The sequence below is a fragment of the Hylobates moloch genome, unplaced genomic scaffold (genome assembly GCF_009828535.3).
Source record: "Hylobates moloch isolate HMO894 unplaced genomic scaffold, HMol_V3 SCAFFOLD_21, whole genome shotgun sequence".
Lineage (NCBI taxonomy): Eukaryota > Metazoa > Chordata > Mammalia > Primates > Hylobatidae > Hylobates > Hylobates moloch.
Window position 1 is genome coordinate 50,988,589 of NW_026652296.1, and position 21,023 is coordinate 51,009,611.

General features: G+C 40.0%; 1 protein-coding gene and 1 long non-coding RNA gene across 5 annotated transcripts in view; one reads left to right on the forward strand and one right to left on the reverse strand.

The window, feature by feature from the left end:
• The first annotated feature begins 535 nt into the window (after nucleotides 1–535).
• Nucleotides 536–6,198, forward strand: LOC131382252 (uncharacterized). Its single transcript, XR_009211550.1, has 4 exons — nucleotides 536–1,060; nucleotides 3,810–3,917; nucleotides 4,557–4,616; nucleotides 5,866–6,198. It is a non-coding gene; the product is annotated as an uncharacterized LOC131382252 (long non-coding RNA).
• Nucleotides 6,199–11,966: 5,768 nt separating this feature from the next.
• The window catches only part of SNAP25 (synaptosome associated protein 25), an 88,440-nt gene continuing 79,383 nt past the window's right edge, over nucleotides 11,967–21,023 (reverse strand). For all 4 annotated transcript variants that reach the window (XM_032142148.2, XM_032142150.2, XM_032142151.2 and 1 more), the window contains exons 7-8: nucleotides 20,741–20,885; nucleotides 11,967–13,263 (exon numbers count right to left, since the gene is read on the reverse strand). In XM_032142148.2, coding sequence (XP_031998039.1) covers nucleotides 13,195–13,263; nucleotides 20,741–20,885 — 214 coding nt within the window. In that variant the 3' untranslated portion in view covers nucleotides 11,967–13,194. The remainder of the gene's footprint in view (nucleotides 13,264–20,740; nucleotides 20,886–21,023) is intronic.

Here is a 21,023-nt window from a genome sequence, read left to right on the forward strand (position 1 = left end):
AATACCTCTAGAAATAACCCTTTAGGCACAGGGGTGAGAGCTGATGAATAAATGCTCCTGCCACCCATCTTTTGGGTGGCCAATACTGAGAGGTATTTTATACACTTCTCAGAGGTCCCATGGAATTGAGCCCCATTGCCCAGAGTGGTGAACTTGACAACAATGCTTACGGTGGCCTTTCTTTCTTAAAAGATCTCTTACTCTGGCTCTCTGAGATCACCTCTTAAATAAACTACCGGAATCTAAGAGCATATGTCAGTCTCTGTTTTGAGAGCATCTAAACCAAAAAGCAAATATTTTAGACACTAGCGATTTAAGACGATTACATAGATATCAACAGGTACCCACTCACTGCACCCATTCTCCCAACTACAGCTCCTGCTACTTAGGTAGCCATGTTTTGTGTCACATGACCAACTTCTCCGTCAATAGCTCATTGGACCAAAAGTGAGCACATGACTGAGCTCAGCCAATCCAAACATAGGCTGCTCAGCAACGTATGATGTTCCCTGTTGTGAACCTAAGGGGGGAACTAACTGGATTCTTTTCTGTGGGAATTTCAGTAGAAAACATCTAAAGAATGAGGGAGAAAGCAATGAAAGCAGAAGCTGAAAGGTTGAGATGAAAAAAGTAAATGGAGAAAACATGGTTGGTTCTCTTTAGCCAATATTATGAAGTAGCCAAAGCGGGAGAATATAAAGACAAACAGAAGTGGAAGTACCACATGGCTGTTAAGCAAGAGGAAGAGAAGACTCCATGACTCTCTAATTTCAATTCTTCTGTGTGACCTTCACCACAAGCTTCCTTTTGCTTGAGGGACGTTTAGTAAGACTGTTTCATGCAGCTACAACAGCCTCAGTTAGAGTCAGTGTGGCTGGAGAAAGATACCTATGGAGAGGGAATGTGTTTGAAGCCCTCACTCGTTGCTCCAAACCAACACTCTACCCTTCTCCACCCTGTTCTGGGTCTTGGAAGTGCCATTTTTTGTGGACCTCATTACTGACTAGCTTCTGGTAGGCTTTGGCCCTTGGGAGCCATCAGAAGGGCAAGAAATCAGACGGTAGGAGTAGGGGGAGACTGGTATTTATTTTCAGTTTTCTCTCTCCACGTTGCCCTAGGTTGACTCCATCCCTTCACCGAAGGCCGCAACTCCAGCCAGACGGTGTCCTCTCCATGGAAAACTACCTTTTCTAGGTTCAGGGAAACTGCTCCCTTTCCTTGCCTCTTTGGGACTAGGGATGGGAAGGGCCCCCACTGTTGCTAGTCCCAAGGGACTGCACTCTCCTCCTTGGTTTCTCTGAACCTGCCCACACCTTTGTAAAGAGTCGCTGTTGTTAAAGTCCTGTTACATTACCCAGGCATTCTAAGAGCCTGACTGACACAGGAAGGCAGTACGGCATAGATGGGAAGGGACATTTTGAAACTGGAGGGACAGGAAATGAAAGTGGTTTATGCCTTATAATTGCAGACCGTGGTGCTGTACTACTCCAGGGAGCATTTTTCACACTGGGAAGCAATTATGTAACCTATGCCCCTGCTGGTAACTTGGTAACTTCTGTTTTTTCTTTTAAGTACAATGAAAAGTCATGCTATAAGAAAGGAAAGGAAAAGGGTGGGGAAGGAAGGGCTCTTTTGTGTTTGGAAGTCCCCTGGAACTGAAGGGAGAGCCAGATGAAGTTGGAGACTATATACATATATATATATATTTGTCATTTTGGTAACTATTTTGAACTTCCTTGTTGAGATATAACATACATACAGAAAAGTGCACATGTAACATATTACACAGATCAGTAAACTTTCACTAACTGAACACGCCCATGTAACCAGCACCTATATCAAGAAGCAGAATTACTAGCACCCCAGAAGCTTCCCTTGCATCTTTAGTCACTAACCGTTTCCCCCAAGGATTACCACTATTCTAGCTTCTAACACTATGGACTCATTTATCCTGTTTCTGAACTTGATACACATGGAATGGAACAATGTGCTGTCTTTTGTATTTGGCTTCTTCCATTCTATATTGAGCTAATAAGACTTATGTATGTTGCTTCAGCATGTAGTTGTAGTTTACTTATTCTCATTACTGTAGGTGTTCTATGTGAAAACAACCAGAATTCATTTCTTCATTCTATTGTTGATGGGCATGTGGATAAATGCCAGTCTGAGCTACAAACATTCTAGTACCTGTCTTTGGGTGAACGAAAGTATATACAGTTGACCCTTGAACAACCTGGGTTTGAACTGCATAGATCCACTTACATGTGGATTATTTTCAATCAAATGGGGATGGAAAATACAGTGTTCATATGATGCAAAGCTCAAGGATACAAAGGGCTGATTTTTTCTATACTCAGATTTCACAGGACTGACTTCAAGACTTGAGTATACAAAGATTTGGGTAGAAGCAGAAGTCCTAGAACTAATCCCTTGCCTATACAAAAGGACCACTGTATTTCTGTTTAATAGATACTTAAGAATGGAATTGCCAAGTCAGTGTACGCATACAGCTTTAGTACATACAGCCAAATGGTTTTCTAAAGTGGTTATACCAGTTTACACTGCCACCTGCTGGGCATGAGAACTTCAATGGGATCATACATTTTTCGTGGTACCAGTCCAGGATTTTCCTGTGTTCCCAAGGACACCAGGCCTAAGGAGGGGTCGGGCAGAGAACTCTGGATTAATCCAGAGTTTGGGATTTATAGTGCAGGATTGAAGGGCAGAACATGGAAGATGTTGACCCAAGAGTGGAGGCTGTCACACACTGGAGCTCTTGGCAGGATTTGAAATTGGGCTCGTTGAAAGAAAACTTAGAAGCAGACATTAGAAGTTTAGGTTAGTTTGAAGAGCAAGTGCAAAGACATAAGAAAGAACATGAGAGAGTGGAGGTATGACTATTTTGGTTAGAGAATGACATATATGGAGTTTAAGATTGCTGAACTTTGGAGCAGTGTTGGATGAGCTGAGACCCAGGATGAGAACAGCTTTGTGGTGTAGGAGGGTGTATTCAAGGGCACCTTGGTGATGGCTGTGAGAATAAAGGAAGAGAGGGCAACCAAGGAACAGGTTATTTCGGGAAGATGAACTAGAAATAGCCTGAAGAGGCAAGGGAGAACTGAGTTCGTAAACATCCTCTGTCCTCCAATCCTTCAGAAACCATTGTTATTTAAAAGCTTCTTTTTATACCTTTTTCTCTAGTTCCTTTTTTTTTTTTTTTGGACAGAGTCTTACTCCGGGCTGGAGTGCAGTGGTGCCATCTCGGCTCACTGAAACCTCTGCCCTCTGCCTCCCGGGTTCAAGCGATTCTCCTGCCTCTGCCTCCCGAGTAGCTGGGACTATAGGCGCCGGCCACCACACCCGGATAAGCTTTGTATCTTTTGTAGAGACAGGGTTTTACCGTGTTGGCCAGGCTGATCTCCAACTCTTGTTCCTTTTTAACTAGTAATGTCAGTTCTCCTCATTCTCTTCCGTGTTAGCATTTTGTCAAAATTGCTTGACTCTATCTTCTTTGGTGTTCCTTTTCCTTGTCTTCCTCTTCATGTTAAACTATCTGGTTCATTGCCTCTGGGTCTTTAGGATTAAAAGAAGCAAAACCAAAAACAAACCAAAAAACACCTTTCCTGATATTATTATCTGTCATCCAAAACCTTAGATCTACTACCGATATTTAGAATATTTATATATTAATTTTTCCATCTACTCTTGAGTTCATCCTATTTGTCTTCTAAATTATTCTAGAACAGAGGTTTTTAAAGATTTCTTTCTCTCTCTCTCTATTTTTTTTTTTGCCTCTTCTTTTTTAACAGTGAAAGTGCTTTCAAACAAAATCTTTGATGAAACCCTATATATTGAACAGGCGAATGTGGAGCTGCTGTTATTGTATGCAACCTGAACAATGGGATGCAGTACCCTGGGTAGGTGCCCTGCTTGCGTGGTCTCTCCCTCATTTCCCTCCCACAGTAGATGCTTCTTAAACACACCTTCTAATTTTCTTGTCCCTGTCTCTTATTCCACCCACAACAGTGGCAATCAGTTTCATACAGGGTCCAACCAGCCTTACGGAAGTGTGAGCTGACTGTCCCCACTGCAGCCCCACCTCTCTGTTCTGCCCTGGAATTTTTCTAGTCCTCTGGTGCAGGACATCCTTGCAAATAACCCGTTGTCATCCTTGCACACAACCCAGAACAGGGAAGTAAACACCCTGCCCTGTGGTAGTCTTTAAGGTATATAAATGAAGGTTTTGAGAGTAGAAATTTACATGAAATTGATAATTGTGGAAAACAAAGTGTGGCAATCCTTGACCAGAAGGAGTTGGGAGTTGAGAGGCAAATGCAGCTAGTTCCCTTTCTTGTCCCAGGCAGATGGTGCTAATACACATTTCATAGGCTTCCCAGCTGTCCCACAGAATCAAAAGTGCAGGTGGCTAACTCCATTACTCATGCCTCCATTGGCTTTCCAATGACTTTTTTCACCATTCACTTTTTCATCCCTCATTCCTGCTCCCTGGAGTCACACTTCCAGATAAACTACTTAAACTTATTCCTCTATTTCAGGCTTTGTTTCCTAAGGAAGCATCCTGTAACATCCCCTAACTTGAGAAAAGCACTTCCAAGGTACTCCAAAGTTTCTTCTTGGTTTGAAATCATTGCTCTGGAATAAAATTACGTTGAGATAGTTGCAAGAGCTATCTTGACTAAAGAACTGTTAATTATTCTCAGCGCTGAGTAGGCTATTTGCATTTAATGTATATAAATGAAAGCTCTGAGAGTAGAAATTTAAATGGACCATTGTCATGGTCAAATCAATCCGCATTGAAAACAAAGTGAATTTTTAGTGGAGTGGTATAAAAGCTCTAGCCCCTTGGAGAGTCTGTTTGGTCTGGTTTGGAGTTTTGCCTTTAATAACAAATGAAAGTACAGATTTAGGTCTCTAGGGCTTTCTATCTCCGCAGCCTCTGGATGTTTAAAAACACATACCATTAGCACTTGCCTCATCGTTCCTAAACTGGCAATTGTCACGGTTCCTTCAAAGAAGTACAACAGTTCCTCGGAAGATAGCAGCCACTTCCCACACCCCACACCCCCGGACACCCGGGATATATCTTGTGTATACTTAAGCTGTCTCTGACACACATAATTTCTTTTTCAACCCTGCGTAATCAGTCCTTTTTGTCCCCTTAGTAAAGAGAACACTGTATTTTTGTACAGAAAAGGTGGAGAGGAAAGGAAAATAAAGGAAAGACCCCTTTCCTCCCTAAATTTCAGTGCAAATTTCCACAAAATAGCAACAAATAAAAGAGAGAAAGGAAAATAAACACAGAAGTGTCCAGAATAAGGGTATTTGTCAAGTGCTAATTGAGGATCCAGCTTTATTTGTACATTTTGAAATGTTTTCTTTCAAGTTCTGGGTATTTAGGGGTTAATGATGTGGCTGAAACCCTATTGCTTTGAATAGGAGGGATTAGTTTTGTTGTTTCAGGATTAAGGTCAGTCTTATCAACAGGCTGTCAGCAGCCACCCTCAGCCCTACCTACAATCACTCCGCTCATGGTTCTGAAATCCTTCGTTGGGCTGCTGGACCACTGAGCCCTGTGATTTTTCTTTTGAATACCATTAAAGGGGAAGAATACTGGCATGTGCTCACTCTAAGAAACAGAGAGTTCACCTTAACTTTTTGTTTTCATAAGTGTCTAGGGTCAAAGAGGAGAGAAGAATTCCATACACCTCTTTGAGGTTGTAGTAGATTGATTGCAAAGACAGGCATATTATTCACCAATCTCTGTATGCACACTCTTTGCAATGAGACTGAAGAATTTTTCAACAAGAGGCAGAGCATATTTCTCTATGTCTTGGATCTGGACAGGTCTTGTGACTTGCTTTGGCCAATAGGATGTGGCAGAGGTGAAAAGCTTAGCCCTCAAGATAACTTGCACACTTCCAATCTCTTTTTTGGACTCCTGACTTTGTCATGAGAACAAACCTTGGCTCCCTGCTGGAGAATGAGAGTCTTCATAGAGAAGGAGCCTCAATCAATAGCTGGCCCACTCCCAGAAGGTGAGCTATCCAGTGGGCTGTAGCTGACCACAGTCACATGAGGAGCCCAGCAGAGACCGGAAGAACTGCCAGCCAAGCTTATCCCCAAATGCCAAACTGCAGAATTGCAAGCTAAATAAATATTTATTATTTTAAGACACTATGTTTGGGGCAGTTTGTTACATAGTAGTAGCTAACTGACAACAGAAGTTCGTAGCCTCCACCATATTCCTTGAATATTTTGCCTGGTTTCCCTTATTATCATTAACAGTACTGGCAAAAATGATAACAACAGGTAACAGTAAGATAGAACTGTGGAGTGTAAAAGTCGTTTGGGCTCATAGTAACATTTGGGGAAGTATTCCTATTTTGTGGACATGAACAATAGAGAAAACAGTATTAATGCCCTTGACCTTGATGACTTTTGGGTAATGGTTAGAGACTGAATTTTGATGGTGAAAAATTCAGTACCCCCACTGCTACAATTGGGAACATGGAGATACTTGGGCAGTTTATTGGTAGACCCAACAAAGGTATGAAACATATTTGATGTGAAATTAATTTACTTAAACCTAAGATGAAGTCCAGTGAGTACAACCTGTGCACATACATGTGATGAGTGAATTTTCTAATTAAAAGAAGCGAGAGAGGCCTGTTTCTGACCCTGATGGTGCTGATTGTGTTTCCTTTCACCTTAATCATCATCTTAGTGGTATGGAAGATTTACAAGGCAAGTTAATGAACATTATCCTCATTGATATTCCCAACCACATTGTGGAATTGGTAAGGCAAGCATCATGATGTCCATTTTGCTTCTCCATAGACTAAAACTCAGGGAAGTCTTAATCAAGACTCTTGATTGAATTCTCTTTCCACAGCATGTCCATGCTACCCGTTAGTGTGCAATTTTGTGGGAGGCAGAACATTGCCTTTTACTATAAACTTTCATTTCTCCAACGCTTGTTTGGGGAGGGTGCAGTGATGCCTGAGGACAAAGGCTAAGTCTCATGGTGAAGGGCAGTAGGTTTAGGCAATTATTTTGGTATTGCTTTGCATGAAGCTTCTTGCTCAGCACCAAAGAATGCCAAGGGGCATTTCACTGAATAATGATGGATCCAAAAAATGCTTTGAAGCAGATGGAAGGCAGCACATTTCTCTACAGCAGTGTTTTGGGGAAGATGCTTAGGAGCTGGCCTGAATCTTGTGAAGGTGTTGTCTTAGTAGGACTCTCTGAAGAGCAGACCCTGAGACAAGGTGTTTTGGGTGAGTAGTTTATTTGAGAAGAGATTCCAGAAAAAAAAGTAGGAAAGGTGAGAAAGAGACAGAGAAAAGCAGATAGCCAGTAAAGTGATTGATAATTATCAGGTGAGTTATCACATGAGCAATTAGAGACTGATTCAGCTGGGGAACTCTGGGAGACAATGCAGAACACACACCTTGGAGTTATCCCAACCTAGGGCCAAAGAAGCTGGGATATCCACTCATCCATCCTCATCCATTCTTAATGACTGCTTGCAAGTCCGTTAAAACTTCAGCATTCTGGCTATCCCTGCCACAAGGCAGAGAATTACATGATTCTTCACTGCAAACAGCATTTTATGAACAGAGGTGTGTGCTTGGAGGATGTGGGCAAGGCATCAGCAGGGTCTGGTAGGAGGATTATGTGCCAAATTTTTCTGATTTCCTTATGGAGATAGGATCATAAACTCAAGGGAGTCAACCCCCTGAATAGAATGGTCTTGAAGCTATGTTATGGCAAGAGGCTAGAGGAGCCAAGGATTGTGTAATGGTGGGTGGTGAATACCAGCTGAAGGCATCCTTCCTGGGATTGCTCCTCCAGAACAGTGAGACAACTGAGAGTGTTGGCAACTCATCCAGGAGATAGCTGCAGGTACTACAGTTAAATTCCTTGATAATGGTTCACTTTTCCTTTGTTTTCTTGTTCCCTACATTCTAAGAGACAGACTTGAGTATCCAAAACTTAAAGAACCTGAGGTAGGTACACAACAAACATGTTTGAAGGTAAATTAGTAAGTGGATGATTGTATGAAGACCTAAATCTTGGACCATGAGGTCAACACCTTCTACTATTCTAAGAAAATTTGACTTGACATTCATTCCTTGCATACCACTTGTCTCATTATCTGAACTTGCTTCTTTGCTCCCTGGGCCAAGGGTTTGCAACTTTCTTCTAGCATATGTAGGAAATACTTAACATGAGTACTGATTTGCAGAGGAGGTACTCCACTATTATTAAATGAAAAGATAGAGGCAATTTGTACTTTTGTTTCATCACTTTCAGCCTCTGCTTCTCCAGTGGGTCACTCTGGATGTATTTTAATTACTAAACCTTGAAGAATTCCCTTACTAAACTTCACTTTACTGGTGAGGTCTTCCCTGACCATTCTATTTTACAGTAACACCTGGCTATGAATTGAATGTGTCACCTCCAAAATTCATGTGTTGAAACTTAAACCCCATTGTGGTGGTATTAAGAAATGGGGGCTTTTGGGGAGTGATTAAGTCATGAGAGCTTCACTCTCATGAATGAATTAGTGCCTTTTAACAGGGCTGGAGAGAACTAGCTTAGTCCCTTTTGTCCTTCTACCTTCTTCTATGTGAGGACACAGAGTTTTTCCCCTCCAGAGGATGCAGCAATAAGGCACCATCTTTGAAGCACAGAGAGCAGCCCTTACCAGACATCAAATTTGCTGGTAACTCGATCTTGGACTTCCCAGTCTTCAGAACTGTGAGAAATAAATTTCTTTTATTTATGAATTACCCAGTCTGTGGTATTTGATTATAGCAGCACAAGTGGACTAAGATACACCCTCTGTCCTACCTCTTATGCTCTGTGCCCCGTTCATTGTGTTGCATTTCTCTACAACATTTACCATTCCATATACTTTATATATTGTTAATCTCTCTCTCCGTAGCTTGAGTGTAAGTTCAGTTAATGCAAGGAATTTTCCCTGCTTTGTCTGTTTGCTTTTTGTTTCTCCTACTGCTGTTTTTCCAATACTCAGAACAGGGCTTGATACATAATGGAAGCTCAATAAGTATTTCTTGAATGAATGAGTGAATAAAAGGTAGGTTCACAAGGACCTTCTGCTATGACATTTAGTCCATCTTTCTTTGCTTCTCCTTGTGGAGGCAATTGTCTCCAGGAGTTTCTTGGCTGGCTGAATTGACAGAGGTGCATTTCTGAAATGTATATTTCAGGACTCTCTAAAACGTCAAAGTCACACACATCTGGCTTAAATCACACCCACATCACTTATTAGCTGAGAGAGCTTGTTCAGATAAACTATCAGTTTCTTCATCTGCAAAATGGGGCTAATAATGCTGGTTTTGCCAAATTGCCAAGCTTTTTTTTTTTTAAGAGTTTAATGAGTCAAAATAAATGAAGCACTTAGCACAGGGCCTGGCATGTACTAGATAGATGATCACAAAATATGGATTTTCTTTCCTTTCTTTTCTTTTTCAATGCAATCATCAATTTATTAATGAATTAGTGACACAGAGATTGGGGAAAGCTGGTGAAAGCAGAGGCTCTAGGAGGATGTGGAAGAAGGGTAACAGAAATAGAAATGAGAGTCGGACAAGAGAAAAGGACTCTGTTACTGGGATCCGGGGCCACCCTTCACCTTCTGGTCTTTTGTACAAGGGTCCTCTGCCAGTGCCAAGTACGAGGGAGGTAGAAGATTGAACTTTCACAGTGTTCCACATTGCCCTAATCATTTCATTTCTAATGTACTTTCTGAGTTGGTGCATTACCCAGAGCTGATTCATCCCTGGGGCATAGGTCTCCCTTTAGCCTAATGGAGATGATTGCATACAAGCCATGGCTGGATAACCTCAATCATCAAAAGAAATATGCTTCAGAAAGAATAATGTGACAGGCTTTAAAGCAAAATGCCTGTATCTTACTTTTAATGTATCCAGTGAGAGGTTTTAATTACTCAAATGATGTGGAAACACACTCATCTGGCTAAGAACAGATGGAGTTTGGAACAGAATTTTCAAATGTGGCCCATATTTGACCCCTTGGCAGCTTTGACATATGCAGTAAATTTATTCACTTTTCCCATCTTCTAGCATCCTTTCTACTACCTTAATTTTAAGGAGTAAGTTTGTTGTTACTATTGTGCCTTAGAATAACTTCCAAAAGCCTCTGGCTACTTATAGAGCCTGTTCTCAGGCTTGAGAGAAGGTTAAAGAACTACTCATATTTACTGTCATCACTGTGCTTCCTCCTTAATTGCTCTCACCAAACCTCCAGGATGCTTTTATGGATAAAATTATCTGACAGCCAACCAAGGCAACCAGGATGAATGTATCTGCATTGCTACTATGTGGATATAGAGAGAGGTGGAGGAGGTGGCAGAGGTGATGGAAGTGATGATGATGATGTTGGCAGAGGAGATGGGCGGTCAGGTGGTGGTGGTGATGGTGGCAGTGGGAGCGGTGGTGGTGACGGAGGTGATGATGGTGATTATAATGGTGGTGGTAATAAGGGTGGAGGTAATGGGCATGCTGGTTAAGATGGTGTGGAGGTGGTAGAGCCAGTGGAAAAGGTAAAGTGGTGGTAAATGAGGCAGTGGTAGTGTTAGTAGGGGTAGGGATAGTGATGGTGGAGGTGATGGTGGTGGAGATGTTAGTGGTGGTTGTGGTGGGACAGGCAATGATGTTGGTAAAACTGTGGGGCAAGTGAATAAAAAATCTTACGTCTACACAAAAACTTTTACATCAATGTTCATAGCAGCATTATTCATAATAGTCAAAAAGCGGCCAAGCGCGGTGGCTCATGCCTGTAATCCTAGCACTTTGGGAGGCCAAGGCAGGTGGATCACCTGAGGTCAGGAGTTTGAGACCAGCCTGGCCAACATGGTGAAACCCAGTATCTACTAAAAATACAAAAAAAAAAAAAAAAATAGCTGGATGTGGTGAAAGGCGCCTGTAATCCCAGCTACTTGGGAGGCTGAGGAAGGATAATCACTTGAACCGGGAGGCAGAGGTTGCAGTGAGCCGAGATCATGCCACTGCACTCCAGCCTGAGCGACAGAACAAGATTTTGTCTCAAAAAAAAAAAAAGTCAAAAAGCAGAAACAATGCAAATATTCATAACCTGATGAATGGATAAACAAAATAGTACCTATGCATACAATAGAATATTATTTGGCCATAAAAAAGAATGAAGTACTGATCTGTGATACAACATGGAGGAACCTTGAAAACATTATATTAAGTGAAAGAAGCCAGTTCCCGAAGACCACACATTGTATGATGCCATTTATATGAAATGTATAGGCAAATCTATAGAAATAACTAGTAAACTAGTAATTCCCTAGGGCTGGGAGAAGTGAGATGGGAGTGATTGCTAATAGGTATGGGGTATTTTGGCAGCAGTGATAAAGATGTTCTAAAATTAGATTGCAAACCTCTGTGAATATACAAAAGAAATTAATTATATATTTAAATGGATGAATTTTATAGTGAGTCAGTAAAGCTGTTTAAAAAAACATGGAGTCAGTAGTGGTGTGGTAGTGAAGCCCTCAATTTTAGATGGTGGAGATTTTGTGGAAAGGAAGGAAGATTGGAGTTGACAGACACCAGATATACCTGAATCTATGTAGGGCCATGCCTGGGTACCATAGATTTTTTTCCTATAAATTTTTTTTTCTACGTCTTCTGGATAACTACATTCTCTCCCTTAGTCAACACTGAATTCACCAGGTAATTCTGGAGCAGGTTATGAGAATCAAGCCAAGTTGTCAGTTGCCATTGGAATCATGCTTCAATCTTCTATCTTCCCCCCTGTCCTTGGCGCACAGAACTGGCTTTTAGTAGCTGGGATAGGGTAGCCAGGCTTTCTCTTCTCGTGTGAGTGCAAAATCAGACGAGTCCATGAAGAAATTAAAGCAGATCATCTGGAGTCTATAATTTTTAATAATTTTAAACTAGCTACAAAATGTCAATCACTTCACAAACTGACAGAGGAGACAGGAGGAATTTAATATTACATGCTATAATGATATTTATCTCACAGTTTATCTATATTTCATTCATTTATATTATTTTTTAAAAGGTTTCTTTATCAGCTACTAAACATCTCAGCAATTTGGTGTGCATAGCTCTAGATTAAGCAACAAAGAATTGTACTGATAACAAACCACAGGGGAAATGGTGGTTAGTAAGAGTCAGCCTTATAAAATTTACATCCACACTGTTTCACAGCAAGATTGCTCTCTCCAAAACGTAGCCATCAAAAGCAGCAAACAAACCTTATATTACATCCATTTGACATAATTTCAGCCAAACATATATTTTGCTGGAAATGATTAAATGGTGAGTGTGTCAAATCCATCTTTTTTAAAATTCTTTTTTTTAAAAAAGGATGATTATGATTTAGAAGTCTCTATATATTGACAGGAAAAAAGTGACACTACTGCACTTTTGCTGGTATAACTTAATCTTGACAGTGTCTCAATACTGAGCATGCTTTGTTGTTGTTCTCTTGTTGTTGCTGTTGTTTTATATGTGTGTGTGTGTGTTGTCTCATCAGTATGCTACTGTCATGGAAAGTTTTTGTTTAAGTAGGAATCTAAAAATCTATTTAGTTCTCATGCATAAATGCATAAATCACATCACTTTTAGTGCAATGCCTGTTATGTAATTCCACATTGTCTAATCATGAAATCATAAAGACAGATAACAGCCATGAGGAACCAAAGACGGCACATTTTGAGAGATTCAGAGCCTGGCACTCGAAGGACCGTGGCAGTAGCTCTGTGGAATGTCACAGTTTTACAAGAACAATACTGTGGATTGAAAGAATCAACAGCACATTGAGCATTCCTAAACTGTTGTTATTCAGCAAATGCCACCGAGGAGAGAAAATGAAAAATGAAACTCAAGACATCAAGGAGTTAGAGCCACCAAATGACCACTATGTACAACCTTTGGAAAGAAAGAGACCAAGAGAAAACAAAAGACACAAAGTATTGTTGGGAAGCTGACAGATGACACAGGACAACATTCACAATGGGGGTGGACTGATGTGTGTTATGTGTGCAGACCTACTAGATAATACCATGAGAAAAGCATGAAGGAGCTATCTTGCCCGACAGCATTTGGAGGAGAACACAGGTGGGCACATTTAACCACTTCCCAGCATCTTTGTTGCACGTTGGTTGGCCTCATCAATTCTGGTTTTGTTGGAATCAGCCTAGAAAAGGGGGAAAAGAAACAGAACTCAGGTTACCCCTTAAAAATCCATTCGCCCTTCTGGGTCCAGGTCCAATGCTTCCTCTTGGGTGAAACCACTTAAAACCTCTTTGTTCAGCTTGGGCCATCCTTTCTTTTGTCTTCCCAGAACGACGGCTATGGCTCTATTTGAACGTGACCGTAGAAGCTTAATTTTCATTTTTTTTAATGAACGAATATATTTATTCAGAATCATTGCTTTTTTAATTTTCATTTTTAATAATTTTCCCTACCAGAGAGCATAGGCTTATATATGATTTATCTTTCTATCCTAGAAAGACACTCAGTGACTTCTATGGTAGGCATTCACATCTGTTGGACCAAGTTGAATTACACTTCTTATACAGTAGGATTGAAACCGTGGCTAATTTATTAGCAGTGTCCCTTTGAACAAATTACATCTTGGGGGCTCAGCTTTCTCGTCTCTGACCTGGATGATAAAAAATATTGCTAATGAGCATAAGCATGTACAGTGGACCCTTGGACATGATGGGTTTGAATGGTGTGGATCCACTTTTATGTGAATTTCTTTCTTTCTTTTTTTTTGAGACAGGGTCTTGCTCTGATGCCCAGGCTGGAGAACAGTGGTGTGATCATGGCTTACTGTACCCTTGACTACCTGGGCTCAAGTGATCCTCCCATCTCAGCCTCCTAAATAGCTAAGACCACAGGTGCATGCCACCATGCCTGGCTAATTTTTCTACTTTTTGTATAGATGAGATCTCACTATGTTGCCCAGGCTGGTCTCGAACTCCTGGGCTCAAGCAGTCCTCCCTCCTCAGCCTCCCAAAATGCTGAGATTACAGGCATGTGCCATTGTGCCTGGCCAGGATTTTTTTTCAATAAATATACTGGAAAATGCTTTGGAGATTTGCAATAATTAAGACAAACTTGCAGATGAATGTGTTACTTAGAAATAGTGAGAAAATTAAGAGAAAATTAGCCATGTCATGAATGCATGAAATATATGTAGATACTAGTCTAGTCTATTATTTACTATCATAAAATACATATAAATCTACTTTGAAAAGTTAAAATTTATGAGACTTAAACAAATATAGACCATACATGGGCCTATTTGCAGTTGAGAGAAATGTAAAGATGAAGTATTAAATCATAATTGTATAAAATTAACTGTAGTCCATACTGTACTACTGTAATAATTTCATAGCCACCTCCTATTATTGTGGTGAACTCAAGTGTTCTGAGCATCCGTTTAAAATGCTCTGTGATACTAATCATCCTCACGATCTCTCCAATAAATTGCATAGTGCAGTAAAAAGTGATCTCTCGCAGTTTCACATTTTAAAAAAATCATGGTTAGTGCAATACTGTAAACCTTGAATAACATCATGGCACCCATACAAAGTGCCACCAGTGATGCTAGCAGTGCTCCCAAAAAGCAAAAAAAAGTCACGACATTTCAAGAAAAAGTTGAATTGCTTAATGTGTACTGAAGATTTCAGACCGATGATTCATCTTGTAAACAAATGATATAAACTGATGGTATCAATAAATACAGTATAGTATTATAAATGTATTTTATCTTCCTTATGATTTTCTTAATAACATTTTCTTTTCTCCAGCTTACTTTATCATAAGAATACAGTAAATAATACATAAAACATAGATGTTAATGGACTTTTTATGTCATTAAGGTTTCCGGTCAACAGTAGGCTATTAGTTAAATTTTGGGGGAGTCAAAAAATTTTCAGCTGCATGGGGGTTGACAACCTAAATCCCCATGTTGTTCAAGGGTCAACTGTACTTTGTTCCACTCATTAAACTTTGACAACATCAAGATTAACAACATCAACTATAAAGTGTGTACTATTATTAGCTCCCTTTTCCAAATGAGAAAAGCAGTCAGAAACGATCTGGGGCATTTGTCTGAAGTCTTAGTACTAATAAATGGAGAAACCAGAGTCTGAATGCTAGCAACCTGGAGTCAGAGTCCACACTATTCATCACTTACTATTCAATTTGCTGAGATCAAATGAGTTTATACACATAATGTGCTTGGAATAATGTTTTGCAAAATGAAGGGCTCATTAGTTTATCTTGCAATTATTGTTACTGTGTGAAAACTTGGCTTGCTTCTGGGATGCTTAATAGTTTTTAAGTTCAGGAAGGGGAACATCACACTCCGGGGACTGTTGTGGGGTTGGGGGAGGGGGGAGGGACAGCATTAGGAGATATACCTAATGCTAAATGACGAGTTAATGGGTGCAGGAAATCAACATGGCACATGGATACATATGTAACAAACCTGCATATTGTGCACATGTACCCTAAAACCTAAAGTATAATAAAAAAAAATAAAAAATAAAAAAAATAGTTTTTAAGTTGCATTTCTGAAGATTCATTTATATGAGTTTAATAACTGTCTTGTCTTTAACAGGTGCACATTTACCATGATTTTGTAGCTGGCTGGCTTTAATCTCTTGGTTGATCTCTTTACTGCTTGGGTTACGTTTGCTGTATATGCAGCATGAAACCTAGGGCTGCTACCAGCATAAATCTTTAAATTCCAGAAAATGAATGATTCCCATCACCACTGAGAAAAATGCATTAGCAAGCAGAGGTGAAGACAACGATTCTGTTGAGGCTTTTCTTTTGTCCTTCCCTGACTGGTAATGCTGTCTATCCTCCTACAGCCTGGGAAGAAGAGGAGGAGGCTGCCAGGCAGTGTGGGGAAACCAAACTTTTATTCTCAACCAGTATCACTCAATGATTAGCAACTTTGTACCTATTGTGGTGCTGTACTTCCCCATTTTTACTGAGCTGAGTCTTCTGTATTCAGTTCATATTCTGAATTCTCAGGACATTAGAATTATCCATGTTCAAATAGAAATTTGCAAAGTTAAAACAAACATATTTCCAGATTAATCATAACTTTGAATACCTGGCAATGGTTCTCTGTCATCTGTGTGGATAATTAACACTTGTCTTTTAAAATCGGTATTTACATAGTAAGACAGGGCATTGATTTTGATTGGTTTGAACTACAGACTCACATTTTTGACCTCAGGTTTCTCAATTGGAAAATGGATAATCTCACCAATTTTACTTGGTTCTTAAGCCCTCTCTTTCCAGCTACAAATGGTATCAGAAATAATAACCCTTCAGTGCAAAGGAAAATTACAGGATCAGAGCAATGTGAAATGTTCCTGTAGATTGAATTATTATGTTGCAAGACTGAATGCTTTGAAAAGCTCAAATGAGAAAAATAATTCATTTAAAAATGATGGCATTTCTGAGCACAAACATTCTAGGATCTCCTGTACAAGAATGCACTGAGGAGCCTTCACTTGGGGATATTTGAAGTAGAGCATGAGGTTACTCTGGATATCCTCAAAGGATCTGGGAGGAGCTGAAACAGACTTAGGTTCAATGAGCATCTGTGATTTCCACCTAACTTACTTCTGAAGCATATGAAAATTCCACCCCATGCAATATTTGACACAGAAAGCACTGCCCCTTTATTATATAAAAGAATTAGCTTCTTTTAGAAAAAAGAAAGTCTGGAATCCCTTGTAGATGTCTTCCTGGTATTTGGAGAATGCCCCTATGATCACCCTACTTATATGCTGTAGGACTTTATTTATGATGGCTGTCCCATTCCAATTTTTATATTTCCATTTAGAAAATTCTAAATTTGCTGGAGTGCCCAACATATGTTACATGTTTGTCCTTGTGAGAAGGCCAGGATGACCACCAAAGAGCCAGTAAAAGGTTAGAAGGAGCTGTTCAACCCATCTTCTGAACACTCTGGGAATCTCTTCAACTTCAGACCATGCCAGGTAACTTTTAGGACCCAGTTCAGACTTCCAGCCTGTTCTGATCCTGGGTTTGAACAGTTCTCTTACTATCCTTCAGGTGAGGCAATCAGGTCACAGAGCTGGTGAATGGCAAAACCCTGTTAGAACTCAAAGTCTTAGCTCTCAAATGCTGTGTTTTCTCACTGATAGAAGAACGTGAGGACTGCTAAAGCGTCAGCCTCACTGTATTCCAACGTGTGCCTGTCATCTACCACTGACAACTTTATTTTTATTTATATATTTACTTATTAGAGATGGGATCTTGCTCTGTTGCCCAGGCTGGAGTGTGAGTGCAGTGGCACGATCATAGCTCACTGCAGCCTGGAACTCCTGGGCTGAAGGAATTCTCCCGCCTCAGCCTCTGGAGTAGCTGGGACTGCATGCCTAACTTATCACTGATAACTTTAAATCAAAGTTTGAACACTGCTAAGGTATTTCCTTAGCAACAGTTCCCATAAGCCCTCTGATACAGGCTTGCTTCCAATTCAGTGTTTTCTGAAAAAATTATGTTTTTAACCTTAGAAGGTATATCTATATATGATTGTTTATTTTTAGATATGGTTATTTATATATAGTTATTTATTTATATATATAAGGTTATTTATTTATATACATAAATGCCCTTAAACAGAAAATGAGATTTTTAAATAAAGTAATTTCTTGACAATCCATGAGGATGTATTGAAAGTCTCATTGTTAAGGACTCCCAAAACTTCACTATTGATCCAAGTGATGAGAAAAGATCATGATTGATAGAGCTGGGTAAAGGTTGCTGTTGGGGTCATGAGAGACTATGAGAGAAACATCATAAGACTCTCCTTACCCCTACAGTGTGATTGTAATTACATCTTAGATATGCAGGAAACTTCTGCATACTGTCCTGTTATCAGAAATGAGAACTTCAATGAGAAGGTGGAAATCTATTAATAATTGTGCAGTTCAAGCGACATGATCATTTTGGGCAATGCTGGGTTGAAGTGAGCTCTATTTAAACCATGTGTGGATTTTGATTCTGGAAAAAAAAGGGGGCTATTTAAAGTGTTGACTGGAAGCTAATTATTCAAAGGTAATTAGACCCTTCTCCCACTTAAATGATTCTGCACTCATGGAATGATACAAATGGAAATAGTCATTATCCATCCACCTGCCTGGCTTCTGATTAAACCTTGTAGCTGCATGTGTCTCTGTCTTTATAGTACACTAGGCCTAGAAGAAAAACTTTCTCCCTAAAGATGAGAACTAGAAATTCAAAGTGGCAGAATCAAGATGCCACTTGCCTTTCCAGGAACGCATTTTCTTGCTTAAAGTTCAACTCTGTCAATAAGAATTTGACCCTTCTATTAGTAAAGACTCTCCTTCTGGAACCCTAATTGGCTTTGATGCATTATCTAGCTGCATCTGCAAGTAAAGTGGGTCCATTAATAGAAAATGAATACTTCCTGTTTTTTTCAAATTGTTTTTTCTGTTGGAGGGCAGCTCAGCAATGATTTCTTCGTTCATTATTCTGGGCTGTAATGGGTTAGGTCAGCTTGTGTTGGCTCTAGTGAGTTTTTTTTTTTATTATTATACTTTAGGTTTTAGGGTACATGTGCACAATGTGCAGGTTTGTTACATATGTATCCATGTGCCATGTTGTTTTGCTGCACCCATTAACTCGTCATTTAGCATTAGGTATATCTCCTAATGCTGTCCCTCCCCCCTCCCCCCACCCCACAACAGTCCTCAGAGTGTGATGTTCCCCTTCCTGTGTCTATGAGTTCTCATAGTTCAATTCCCACCTATGAGTGAGAACATGTGGTGTTTGGTTTTTTGTCCTTGGCGATAGTTTACTGAGAATGATGTTTTCCAGTTTCATCCACGTCCCTACAAAGGACATGAACTCATCATTTTTTATGGCTGCATAGTATTCCATGGTGTATATGTGCCACATTTTCTTAATCCAGTCTATCGTTGTTGGACATTTGGGTTGGTTCCAACTATTTGCTATTGTGAATAGTGCCGCAATAAACATACGTGTGCGTGTGTCTTTATAGCAGCATGATTTATAGTCCTTTGGGTATATACCCAGTAATGGGATGGCTGGGTCAAATGGTATTTCTAGTTCTAGATCCCTGAGGAATCGCCACACTGACTTCCACAATGGTGGAATCTAGTGAGTTTTGAAACTCTCATTATTATTCTAATAGCTATTGATTTACACAGCTTTAAAAGCTTTATCATATGAAAGCCTTCTTAACAATGATAAGCATGCCATTACTTGCAAAAGTAAGCAAAGCACAAGTACTTTGCCAACCCACACCAAAGTTTGCATAGTTCATACTGATCAGGCAAAATATGCAATCAGATATTTTTAACATGGAGTATGTACAACACAACAGGACAAAGTGTTTCCTTTATGCCTACTTACTCCTTTTTCAAGTCATTGGAGGCTGCTTGCATACCAAGAAACTACTATTTAGACTTATGATTCTAAAAGTCTTAAAAGTATCCTTCTCTGCTCACCAAAATGGAATGAATTATTATAAGAAAATTTAGGATATCAGACAAAGAACTTCAACATCTCCCAGGGAATAAACACACAACATAAGTTACCCACATTGAGTAGATTATAGATGTACAATTATCATTAAATCTAAAATGTCTCTATTTCTCCTTTTTAGCATTTGGACATAAGAGTTTGTAATCAATATTCAAGACCCTACTGACTGAGGAAAGGGCATGAAACATGGAAATATAAATTATGTCGGAGTTCTGTGTTGTAGAATATCAGGTTTTGGTGCCCTAGGTCTCTTTATAGGAACGTTCCAGTGTTTCTTTCCAATCTTTTCTAATTTTAAGCCCCCAAACCCACCCCTTCCCAGTCTACTCCCTCCAGTCTTTCTTATGGCCCACGTTGACATGGTGGATCTTAGAGCCAAGTCTGGAAACTCAGTTTCATCCTATAAAATTCCCTGTTTTTAGATCTGGGGATGTGAACTGTTAAACTGGAAATGGAACCTGGATATTTTTGAATTATCATTAAAGCTTTGGCATTTATAAAAACAAAGCTCATAATCATGTCCTGGCTAAACTGACTATTCTTTCCCCCATTTTCTGATTCTATCCCTTCACCACCTCCACTTGACAAACTAGTAATACTAACCATCCTTCAAGATTCAATTCAAAGTCAACTTATTCTGAGATTTTCCCGAACTTTGCCTCTTGAGATCTTTCCTTATCTAACCTTGTTTAGCATTTTATCTGTGGATCTCTTAGTGAATTATATTTTGAGTGATAGAAAATTCATCTGGAGGCTTGTTGCCTCCCATGGGCTGTGAATTTCTTGGCAGTAGGGGTGGTGTCTTTCTCATGTGTACATGGCCCACAGTGCCTAGCACAATGCCTGGCTGACAGGAGCCTTTGAGAATATTTGCTGGATTAAATTTGACCCTCTTATTTTCACTCCAATTCTGTTGCTGTGTCCTATATTTTTCTCTTGGAAAATGAAGAACATTTCCAGCTATCAGTGTGCCTGAATCCAAGGTCATGTTTTGAGGATCTTGTTATGCCCTTCACACTTCCTGTTGGTCATTTCAGAAGTGACCCGCAGTAGTGACTTGCTGACTGCCAGGTGCTCACCTTCTCCATGATCCTGTCGATCTGGCGATTCTGTGTATCGATCTCATTGCCCATATCCAGGGCCATGTGACGGAGGTTCCCGATGATGCCGCTCACCTGCTCCAGGTTTTCATCCATTTCATTTTCTCGGGCGTCATTTGTTACCCTGGGATCCAAAGAGCAAGTTTTAGAAGACAGAGGGTGGAAAATATATTGAATACCAAGGACCCAAAGCATAGTGGAAATCTGTAGTCCTCTGGGCATCAACTTTATCTGTGTTTAATCTCCATCCAGTACAAAAACA